This window comes from Taudactylus pleione, unplaced genomic scaffold (genome assembly GCF_031769625.1).
Source record: "Taudactylus pleione unplaced genomic scaffold, aTauple2 ptg000400l, whole genome shotgun sequence".
Taxonomy (NCBI): Eukaryota; Metazoa; Chordata; class Amphibia; order Anura; family Myobatrachidae; genus Taudactylus; species Taudactylus pleione.
In genome coordinates, this window is record NW_028284802.1 from 4,379,359 (window position 1) to 4,392,153 (window position 12,795).

The 12,795-nt window shown below is 42.3% G+C and overlaps 1 protein-coding gene across 1 annotated transcript in view; it reads right to left on the reverse strand.

Annotated features, from left to right (window-relative positions):
- Positions 1-1,384: 1,384 nt before the first annotated feature.
- LOC148506580 (major histocompatibility complex class I-related protein 1-like) overlaps positions 1,385-12,795 on the reverse strand; it is a 29,581-nt gene continuing 18,170 nt past the window's right edge. Inside the window, exons 2-3 of the mRNA XM_088446532.1 lie at positions 7,553-7,822; positions 1,385-1,704 (exon numbers count right to left, since the gene is read on the reverse strand). Coding sequence (XP_088302658.1) covers positions 1,385-1,704; positions 7,553-7,822 — 590 coding nt within the window. The remainder of the gene's footprint in view (positions 1,705-7,552; positions 7,823-12,795) is intronic.

Genomic DNA, 12,795 nt, shown 5'->3' on the forward strand with positions numbered 1-12,795 from the left:
CCATCGGATCCTAGGCACGCCCACTGACGAAGTCCAATTGTGTGACGAAACGCATTTGGGATTTAGAGTGGTGCTACCTGTGTTTCCAGTCAGCACGAAGGAGAAGGGCCAGACCTCGCCTCTAGCCATGACACTCAGTCGGAGCACACGTTCTTACAGTAGTGCGGTGATTGCTGGAGCCTGGTTACTATGCTTGCTTATTTCATTTACAGTGTGAGTGTTCTCATTGATGCTATATAAATATACTTGTTATATGGTTCACGATGGTGTGCTCCCTGATTTTGTTTTAATAAATATATATATATAGAATCGATTGATTAATAATTAGTCTACAAATGGTGATATTAATATACACATCCTTTAACAACGTGTATCTTAAAATCAAGTGCGCCTGGGACTTCATGTGCACCTGTAAAAAAATCAAGAAAAATAACAAATCTCCTCGACCACCCATTTATCGGCAGAGTAGCGGAAGTGAAAATGCATCACAATGACACTGGGTGGAATTATAGTTATGGAATATTCTACTAGATCACAGCACTGGGCCACAGTGTATAAGGTGTTACAAACCCGGGGGGAGGTGTGGGTTAGGAACTAGGGGGAGAAAGTTAGGGTTAGGCACCACTACGGAAGGGTTAGGGGGGGAGGGGTAGGGATAGGGTAATTACCCGCCCTGTCGGGATCTTTTCCCTTTGGGCTGCTGGAGTCAGGATTTGAAATATTCAGCCACCGGGACTTCATACCCAATCCATAAATCCCGCCCTGTAACTGCTCTTCCTTTGTGTATGGAGCCCGGTGGGGGCTGGAGCTAGTCATGGAAGAGGAGCACCGCTGCACCACCTCAGTGGGAAATGGGTCAGATGCAATACCAATATATGAGCAAATGGTCAATGTACTGGGTGCAATTTTCAGCTTCTGCAGTAGGCTCCGGGATTACTGAACCAACGAGATTTCAGCACGTTCGCCACTAAATTTAAAACGGCAACCAATCATAAGGCGAACTCGCTGAAATCCTGCTGGTTCCGAAATCCCAGAACCTATATATATCCCCTGCACTGAAGGATGATGGAAATTATAGGCATCTCCTTTTACTATGAACGTATAGATGCTCTGTTGCATCCCGTGTTCTGTATATTGTGTGTGTTCCATGTTCCGAATGCTCTTACTCTGTATCTATGGTTAGTTTGCAAATAACCAAATCTGTCATTATGGAATGAGAACTAGTAAATATACTACACATAGTAGTAACTAGAAAGCTTGGACACACTGTCCCGAGAGAGTTGCGTTTTTTTGGAAGGTATATGGATGATTAAAGGCGCTCATCACCCTGGGCTCCAGCCAGACCTGCGCCCATGAACTCATCAGTTCTAATACAGAATTATAACTACTGGAAAAGATTCCACGTTGTCCTCTCACCTTTGCGCAAGCGTTCCGTCACACACTCACACTCCAAGTACTGCTTTAACCACATAATGCACTCCTGTTCCATGTAGGACTTTTGCCTCTTAGCCCCGAAAAACCTGCTGTTCCAGTCCTTTGCTAAGGTCTTTGCTTCAGAAGTTAATGGAACAAATTTAAGTTCAGATGTATCAAGTACAATAAAGTAATCTCCATTCGCTGCAAACTCTTCATATCCACTGATGCTTTTATTTCCAGACAGCTCACACCAAAACTTCACCTGGAAAACATAGCTGTCCCTGTGACCTGCAATAAACAGAGTATAATTATTGGACTTTGAAAGCCACATAGAGTCACACAACAGGTAATTTGTATGTGTGCATGTAATACCAGCAACTACGGGCAGCATGAGATAAGATTTTCCATTATCACTTTCAGCTAGACTGGTGCTAGTTCATAGTTCCCGATGGTACTAGGAGCAGCATGGGCCTGGGGCTGCAAATGATCAAGGGCCTTTTGAGAGAAGCAGAGGAGGTGGGACCAGTGTTGTGTGGGTGTGGCCAGTGCCATGTGATCCCGAGGACCACTTTTTGAGATTTAGTTTGTATCTCGGCTGTCGGGAAGCTGGTGCTCAGAATGCTTCTACCGGCATCTCGATGGTAAGTATTGACATTAGGGGGATGGTTAGGCTGCGGGGATGGAGGCTTAGGTTTGGGGATAGGATACATAGCGGCAGGTGTAGGTATCCTAACTCTGTTGTGATGCTGGCATCGGGATTCTGACCACCGGGATCCTAAGCGCCGGTATCCCATACCCAACTCCACTTCTCTGGCCCATGGCTCTTCAATCATTGTAATGGGTTCAGGGCAAAGGTGATTTTGCGCAACAAAATACAATATAAATTAAAAAAACAATGCAATGGTTATGGGCTATGCAGAGCAGCAGGGCCACAGCAGAGTTACAATCCACCTTGTACTGGACCAGCCCCTGAACATGTAATGTCATGTAAACAAGGACCAGAAAGAAGAGGAGTGTAGAGCTACTGCAGAGCCATCCTCGTCAGACTGTTGGGTTCCTATTCGGGAACCCTTCAAGCAATATACAGGTGCCATGAGGCAGAAGACAATTCAGCCCCATAGGCCCTGGGTGACGGCACTGTTCTCACACCCCTTGTTATGACCCTAAGGGTTAGTAAATCTAGCCCTTGATGCTTCAAAGAGTCTTTTACTGTTCTATATTCTTCATCCATCATTGTTCTACTCTCTTCCACCCAGCTTAGCTTTGTCTCTCATGACCCATCCATTCAAAACTAAGCTGCTTTGCAGGATATTGTGTGATAGCAGCCCCATCCAAGTGGTTCTTACATGGAAAAACCAGAACTGTGACCTCTTGCTCATGCCCATACATACACCACACCTGGGTTGAGACACAGTCTGGGGAAGAAAATATGGAGTGTTGAGATTAGCTTCCTGCAGTAAGAGTAACTTGCGGTAGATGCCCCTTATGAATTGTTGGTCAGCCAACTCAATCACCAGATGAAAGAATACCAAATTTAATGGTAGCCTTCAGGATACAGATAATTCCTGACCCAGATTTGACTGCAATTTAAGCAACATTCCTTGATGGGTAGTGGCAGTAATTTTTGTTTGGACACGTTGAAGCAGATCTTTGACTCTCCAAGTCATACAACTAATGTATCTGCAATACTGGCCAGGATTGAACAATGTGGTCAGTGACTTGACTAGTATGACACTAAGCTCTAGAAGCTTAAACTGCTCATCTCCTTTCATACAACATTGGTGGACTACAGTGAAGTCAAGCTCACTTACCGAGACCCTAACTACTCCCTAGAGGGTCTTATTACCATTTTGATCAATACCAGGCAACGTTAAAATAGTGGGTTTCAACAGAAAGTTATGGCTGATTGCGCAAATAGGCCAGGCATAACACTTATTACATGTGGCTGGGAGATGGCAAAGTTCTGTTTTAAGTTAAATGATGTTCATTAAGTCACAGCATCACCAATTAGGGGTTCAATGAAATCACAATCAAGAATTGGTACCCTCTCTCCTACTGACTTCGTACTTCTTGGGGAGCCTCCATCATGCCTCAGGCTTCACCATCAGCTGGGAGGCGTCTGGAAGACAGACTTTAACACAAAAGATGGCCAGGTCTCAGTTACCTTCCAAGCTCCTTGTATTGTCCTACTTGTGACATCATTACTTATCTACCTGACTGATATTCTCATTTTCTCCAATATGCTTGAAGATCACAACAACGTGAGAAAGGCATTGTAGAAGTTCCTGAATAATTGATTTTCTGCTGAAATAGGGATTTTTTTTCCTTCAACCAGTCTTGAGTGCATTTCCTGTGACACATCATTTCAGCACATGGCAGATAAATGGAACCATAGAACCTCTCTACTGTGCTTGAATGGCCGGTGCCCAGAGGGCTCAATGCAATACAGAGGTTCACGGCGGTTAGTTAACTTACTACTAAAAACATTGGTCAAATCTTGAGAAATTGTGAATACAAACAGTGGACTCCTAAGTCCACATGGATTTTCCAGATGCAACAGACTTTTGACACCATGGGGTAAATTTACTAAGACTCGAGATAAGTCGAGATGACCATCTCGGGTGATTTATTCATTTTTTTCCTGCTTGCAAATTTACTAAAGGCAAAAGTCGGGTGAGTTAGAGAGAGATTTCTCTCATCTCACTCGTAAAACTCGGGTGAGATAGCAATCTTGAATTAAATCACCATCGGGCCAAATCAGAAGTACTTTTCACCTAAAACATACATCTCTCAAATTTACCAAGAATCGGGATGATAAGCTTGGGTAAGATAGGAGCAAACTCTCTGTACAAATCACTTTTCAATCTCTCAAACCCCTGAGCTGCGAGATGGTCAGGAACATACACGAATCATTGTAATTTGTGTATGTTTATTTCTGGAAATGGTTAAAATAGGGTTAATTAAAAAAAAATTATGTGGTCCCCCCCAAAAGACTAACCAGCCCCACACTTGCCAGCCAGTCCTGGTTCTTAAAATTACAGGGAAAAAAAATGTGTAAGGTTCCACTGTAATTTAAGAACCAGCACCGCGCAGCAGGGACAGAGCTGGTTTTAAATATAAAGAGAAAAAAATTGACGTAAGGTTACCCCTATATTTAAAACCAGCTCCAGACCCTTTCTAGTGAGGGACTGATGCCATAGCCAGGGGTGTCCTTTCACAGGGCCCCCCAGCCGCAGGATCAGCCCTGACTGCTAGTCAGCCCAGGCCAGGTATCCCTGGGGAGTTGGGGACCCCTCTAATAAAGGGGTCCCCCTCTCCAGGGCACCCCTGTCCTAGGCTGATAGCCCGGGGCTATCCCCGGCACCCTAGGGTGGTGGGTGTTGGGTTGATAGTGTTAGTGTGTAGTGTAAAATAAATGGTTAAATATTGTCTTTAGTTGTAGAACTACACATACCAGCAAGCCTCCCCCGCATGCTGGTATTTGGAGAACCACAAATACCAGCATGCGGGGCATTACGGGCCCACTGGTACTTCTAGTTTCACAACAAAAGGAATACGAAAAAAAAAAAAACATACACTGTGAAAGTAAACTTTTATTATAACATACCTGCACACTAACACTCACTATCACACATACTCACCTAGTATCCAAAATTCCAAAGTAATCCATAGGTGTACCTATAAAAAAAAAACATCCTCCCCTAAGCGTAGTTCACGTCCTCTTCACCAAGTAGGCATCCATGGGGTTAAAACAAAAAAAGGGTGCTTCGAATCCAAGCCGGAATGAGTAAAGGTGAAATTGAATACGGGGATAATTGAAATAGGCGAAAATGACGTCATCGGCGATAATTTATTTTGCCTCTAATTGAATATGGCCCTATGCTGGGAACCGCTACATATTATCATTGATGTAACCACAAGGTTACCTGAGGTTATATCAATGATACAATGTAGCGGTTCCCAGCATAGACTTCAATGGAGATTTCTCTCCATTGAAGTCTATGGGGGAGACAGGCTGACCGCTCACAACCAATCAGCGAGCTGCTCTGACGGAGATGCCCGCTGATTGGCTTGCGGCTCCTTCAATGATGGGGCACACGTCGACAGTACGCCCCCTTTGGTGCGAGACCCATAACGACGGCTTGGCCGTTGTTATTCGGGTCTCGCACATGTGCACGACGGAGCCGCCTCCGTCGTGCGCATGCGCACTTGCCCAACATCGACCCGCTTGCAAGTGCTCAGCGCTCGCAAGCGGGTCTGAATTAGGCCTATAGTTCAAAGTCAATAAAATAAAGCTTTAAAGTGCACAAAAAAGCACCTTCAGCAAGCACCTGCAATTAATAAAGCATCCACCATATTTCAGACCCCCCCAGAAGCTATTTCGCTAGTTTTTGAATTTGTACCCCAACTTTTTTTTTTTTTCCCCCAATTTTTCAAAGTGATTTTTTGGGATGTCCTTTGTGTATTTTTTGCGTTTTTTGATGCAGTTAGCGTCAAGGGGGGTGTAAAAAGGGTTTTCACCCCAATTCTTCACTTTTTTCCACCAGGCATCCATTGCCGATACTTTTCTGATGGTTAGAATGCGCACACTTTTCGCACCTTACATAAGGGATCCCTCTTTCTGTTGATGGTGTACGGTGACCACAGGAATATTTGTATCTACAGATGGTACGCTGCTATGTGGGGACTGCTGTGGAAGGTTAGTAATGTTATGTGGGGGCTGCTGTGGGTGGTTATTGTGTGGGTGCTGGTGTGGAAGGTTAGTAATGTTATGTGGGGACTGCTGTGGGTGGTTACTATGTGGGTGCTGGTGTGGAACATTATTAATGATATGTGGGGGCTGCTGTGGGTGGTTATTGTGTGGGTGCTGGTGTGGAAGGTTATTAATGTTATGTGGGGACTGCTGTAGGTGGTTACTGTGTGGGTGCTGGTGTGGAAGGTTAGTAATGTTATGTGGGGACTGCTGTGGGTGGTTACTGTGTGGGTGCTGGTGTGGAAAGTTATTAATGTTATGTGGGGGCTGCTGTGGGTGGTTATTGTGTCGGTGCTGGTGTGGAAGGTTAGTAATGTTATGTGGGGGCTGCTGTGGGTGGTTATTGTGTGGGTGCTGGTGTGGAAGGTTATTAATGTTATGTGGGGCTGCTGTGGGTGGTTATTGTGTGGGTGCTGGTGTGGAAGGTTATTAATGTTATGTGGGGCTGCTGTGGGTGGTGATTGTGTGGTTGCTGGTGTGGAAGGTTATTAATGTTATGTGGGGCTGCTGTGGGTGGTGATTGTGTGGGTGCTGGTGTGGAAGGTTATTAATGTTATGTGGGGCTGCTGTGGGTGGTGATTGTGTGGGTGCTGGTGTGGAAGGTTATTAATGTTATGTGGGGCTGATGTGGGTGGTTATTGTGTGGGTGCTGGTGTAGACAGTTAGTAATGTTATGTGAGAGCTGCTGTAGGTGGTTATTGTGTGGGTGCTGGTGTGGAAGGTTATTAATAAGTAGGTACTCTTATTATTTTGTCGGCACACACTGAATTAGCAGAATAACTTGTCCTAGTGACGAGGGATCATCTTTTTTGTGCTCATTTTCAGTATATTATAATAGACACAGCTAATGTATATGTTAATAAATATACATCTTATTTTCACGGTATAGGAAATAAAGTGCATATCAATCGTAGTAGGTTAAATAAGAAAACAGAGATTATTCATGCGTTAGTTAATTGACTGGTAATACACTGTAACCGATATAAATTGTATATTAGATGGAATAAGGACAGTGTAAGTACAGTAACATTTCAGCACCCATATAAATTGGAATTAAGAAGCTACAAATAGCTATTCTTGGAGGGTATATCATAAGACTAGTGCGGTTGCTTTTTCTGCTTCAATTCATGTAACTCATAAAATTGTAAGCAAATAATAAAATTCATTGATGGCTTACACTGTATATATGCACATTCGTTCTTCTCAGTTAACCTGCTCCAAAGACATTTTTTTTTCAATCAATGTACCCCGTACTGCCAGCGTGTAGTATTTATATGTAGCAGAACTGCAGAATTGTAGTGACTAAAGCTTATGGGGGCCACAAAATACATCTTAGATATACTGTCGTTCACAAAATGTACAGAATCATTTATTTATTTTTACCTTTTTCATGGTTGAGCAATTTCTTTCTCTTCATATAATTTATGATCTGCTGGTGCCTGTTCTCATAATACTTAGCAATGTGAGTCTGATTCACCCAGTGCTGAGGGTCCATAGCTTCCTCCAAACAGGACAGCAGAGGCTGCACCCTACGCGTTTCACTGGTGTATGTCACAATACGCACATCATTGACAGATCCACCAACGTGATAGTTTGGTTGTCCAGGACCAGGGGGTGAGATTGTTGTGAAATAATAGTTAAGACTGTGATGATCTGTAAAAGAGAAGACAGACATTGTTACAGCAAAGAACCAAACTATAACCACTGTATATACCATTACTTTCTGGTATAATTATTATAGACGCTGCATTCTAAACTATACTCTGCTTCACCAAACCCTCCAAGTTCTCACTAACTCTGGATGGAAAGAGGTAAAACCTCACTGCAAAATCCTTTCCACTCAATGTTTAAGAATGCCAGGTTCATTAATTCGAAAAAGATTTTTTTTTAAAATAAAGTAATTTTTATTAACCCAACATAATTGTACAGTTTTCACTGCAAATACCAAAAACTAGAAGAAAAAAAACCAAAAAACTTTATATCCAGAACCTATACAGACATTACAAAATAACATTCCATAGCAAAACACAATTGCACATACATATTACAAAATATTAATAATACAAAACCAAAGTAAATTAATTGACATTAATTTCTGAATGAGCTGATTTAATATCATCCATACAATTCCAAATTCACTTTTTTTTATAATATAAAAAAACAATAAAAAAGTATAAAATAGAAACCCCCTAACAAAAAAAAACCCTTCAAAAAGGTAAGTAGAAAAGTGTACCACACATGCATTAACCATATAATTTCAACATACCGTATAAAAGTGTACTAGACAGAATGAACGGTGGTTGGATAGGTTGATTCTAACCATCTGGACCATATTCGTTCAAATTTAGAAGTAGCCTTGCGAGACACATATAGTGCTCATGTTCCACTGTGACATTCACCAGCACAATCAACGTGGATAAAACAGGACCAGATGAGGCCAACCGTGAATGGGCCAGGGAGACTTTAGCCAACGCACATAGATTAATAGTATATTGGGTGTCATAGCCATTAATCTCATCACCCTCCCCAGCACATATAGTGCAGAATTTTGGTGTAAGAGCCATAAGAGGAATGCCAGTATTGGAATTAGCAGATATCACCTGAGTCCAGAATAACTGAACCAGGATGTAGTCGGCATCCTGGTGTGAGGGATGCCGACAGTCTAAATACCGGCGCTGAAATCCCAACAGGTTGGGATCCTGGCACCAGTTTCCTGATCGCCGGCATCACGAAGGTATGTATCGGCGGTTAGGGGAGGGTTAGGGTGCGGGGTTAGGGTTAGGCACTAGGGGGAGACTAGAGATGAGCGGGTTCAGATTAGTTAGGATTTTCCCGCCAAATTCAGATTTTTCCTGCCAAAAATTGGGTCTCAGAAAGAGGCAAAACATCATCTTTCATGGACAAACATCATCATTTCTGGACAAAAGTCCAGGAATGATGATGTTTGTCCATGAAAGATGACATTTTGCCTCTTTCTGAGACCAGATTTTTGTCGGGAACAATCTAAATTTGTCAGGAAAATCCAAACTAATCCGAACCCACTCATCTCTAATTCTGACCAGCGGCATACCGAAAGCTAGCAATCCATACCCAACCCACTGAACCACAGAACACTCCCAAACAAGATGCCAGAAAAACCCTTGGGGACCACCACACTTGGGGCAGTGATCGGATATCCGGGGACCATATTGCATTAAATGAACAGGAGTTAATTATAGTTCTGTGCAACAGAAACAACTGGATCTCTTGAAATCTGACAGACGACGTGTACTCTGTACGGGGAAAATCCAGAGCTGCATCCCACTTCTCATCACTAAGGGGTCCCAGTATGTCTTCCCATCGACTACACAATACAGGTAAAGCATCCTTGTAATAAGAGGTTACTTTAAAGGAATACGTAAGGGAGATAAATTTCACTTGTCCTAAATTAATCACATCTTTTCTAACTGGAGAGGAAGAAATAGTTGGGGGGCCATCCCCAAATTTAGTGTTTAGGGCATGTCGGATTTGCAAAAACCTGTAAAAATAAGTAAATGGCAGGTCATGTTCTGTCTTCAATTGCTGAAACAATTTCAAACACCATTGGAGTATAACTGTCCTATTGTAACAATAGCTTTGGTGCCCCACACCTGAGAGCATCTAAATCAGTAAGCCTACAAGAATGCCATAGGGGGTGTCAGGATCAAGATCAGTAAACACAACTAGTGTATGCACCTCACGCCAAATCTTCTCCGCTTGTATAAGCAAGGGAGGACTACGCACAGAAATCTTACCACCCATCAGCGCCTGCAAAGGACTGTGTCCTGGATTTATTTGCAAAACTAAAAAGTCAGACAATGAATCAGCAAAACCATCTTGTACCCATGACCGAATATGCAACAATTGGACAGCATAATAAAATTGAAAGTGTGGAAGCGATAAGCCACCATCTGCCCTAGGTCTGGAGAGCACATCCAATCTTATTCAGGGCCGTTTACCTGCTCATATCAGAGTATTGAGCATACTTTTCAATTCCCTAAAGGAGGAGGCCGGTATGTATACCGGGGACTGCTGCAAAATGTATAAAAATTTAGGTTGGACTATCATTTTAAGAAAATGTACCCTGTCCGTAACCGTGAGCTTACCCCATGCTTTTATATTATCACGTAAATATGAGAATAGAGGCATCAAATTCAAAGCGATATAATCTGATGAGGAACTAGAATCAGGACCCCTAAATATTTAAACTGACGGCCGGATTCAATTAGAAGCAAAAAGTGCAATTTGGAGATAAGTTTTCGTCAATTTGGACTTTCCGCCTGTTTTCAAAGTATCTCCATATTCAATTCCAGGACAATTTCGTCTAAGCGGAAACTCAATGCATTGTAATAGGCAGAAAAGTATCTCCAATGAATAGCAGGTGAAAAAAAGTGCAAAATCTTTATTTTGGGGTGCAAACTTGGGGAAACAACTCAGAACCCTTGGGACAGCCCCCCAAAAGACAAGATAGCCAAATAAATAAAAAAATTACCTCGAGCACCCCAAAAAAGACATGCCATTTTTGCAGCGAAAAAGTAAAAAAAAAGTGAGGGGGCAACTATAAAAACTAGCAAAATAGATTTCTTGGGGGTGCTGTAAGGAGAGGCCAAGTGTTTTTGGGATTGGAGGTGCATGTATGAGGGTGGTTTTTCACGTTTTTTAAAAGTTAACGTTAGAGACACAAAAATATGCTAGCACCCATTTTCAAGTACCCCAAATTTGACAGGACTATTTATTTTCACCAAAAAATGCAGTTTTCTACCATTTTCCAGCACTTTTAGAAATAAGCAGATAAAGCTTTTAACACAAATTAATGACACAAAGTACCTTTATTAGGGCTAATAGTACATATCCGTACTGATTTCCAGTGTCAGTGCATCTTATTTTGGGGTACAGACTGATTCCCCCAATCTATTCAGTACTTTCCGCCTGTTCCGCATTCGCCGCTTTCTGTTTTTGTCTGTTTTGGAATTGAATTAGGCGAAAAATGAGGACGCGCACTGAAAGATTTCGCCTCTGAAACAGGCGAATGAGCCGGAAAGTCAGACAGTCAAAACTTTTCTTACTTTTTGCCTGTAATTGAATACGGGCCATAATGTTAAATCTAGGTCTGGATTAACATGACACTTTACCAGGGCACACAGAATACATACAGTCAGGACACGTGGCTTTGAGGAATTGCAATAACCCATGGCGATGGTCACACCCCTATTGATTCCTATCAGTCGCTATTTTGCGGTGCAAGTCACTTAAGAAAGAATTGCTTTTCAGTCTAATCATGTGGTTCCAAAGAACAAAAGATATTTATGTAAACAGGTGGTTACACGATGTAAGTTTAACAATTTAGAGTAAAAAGCAAGTAAATAAACTACAAGTACAGCCAATACATACGCGTGCGCACTGGTCCCAGTATACAGTCATCAATCCAGAAGTCTGCGGTCGCAATAAGATGTCTGTGCACTGGGGTCAGGACACCAGCCTATATACCTTACAGGTTTCAGAGTTAACAAAGGGACAAATTGACAGGTTTTCATTGGTTCTTGCTTCTGGTCAATCTGGTTATTGGTCAGTTCATACGGTGTCATCAGGGGTATGGATCAGTTCTCCAACAGTCACATTGTATATCTTTCCCACCGAACAACTGGTTAAAACTGGCTACAACACTGCATACAAGAAATAACATTCTATTCAATAACTCCCTATCATCCATAACTAGTGGACGCATGATGCGACTTCTTTGCCGATAAAACTGGATGTCTGCAAATAAACAGGGATTTAGTATGATACCATACATGACATGTCCACTGTATTCTGAACCTTAGATCTCTTTTAAGTACATATTACATCATAATTTTTAGCTAGCAATACCTTAAATAACTTTGGTTATTAACTATAATGTGTGAGAACCATTGTATAGGTATGCGTTTGCATATGTGCATCTGTGTATTGAAGTAGCAAATGTGCGTCTGTATGTGTGTATGTGAATACGCATATGAGCGTCTATGTGTATGTATGTGAATATATGTATGCGATATGTGCGTCAGTGTATGTGTGTTGTGAATTCGCAGTTGTGCGCATTGGATTGATACAACTGTCTAAACACTGCATGCAGTACCTGCTTTGTTAAATTCTGCCCAAACCAGACATGTCTCTTCAGCAAGGTTCACGAAATGGGAACTAGCTCTGATGGCACCTGCAAATATTACCATTAAATTGTACAATACGTTAAATCCAGCACCGTACTTACCATATGTGCCTCGAGATGCACAAAGGGTGGAGGAAGGTGAGTTTTGCAGGTATACGGACACACATGATTGTATGTGGAATATTTGAATCAGACCATTACTGCAAGACCAGACATACGTGACACACCATTAGAAGATGTAGATCTGACATTTTTCATGGATGGGAGTTGTCATAGACAGACAGACACAGGAGAATTATGCACAGGTAATGCTGTTGTAGATTATGAGGATGTCATAGAGGCTGAACCTCTTGGTCCACTTCACTCAGCCCAGGTGGCTGAACTAGTGGCATTAAGGAGAACGTGTGAGTTAGCAGAAGGTGAATCAGCTTACATATACACTGACTCTAGGTACACCTTCAGG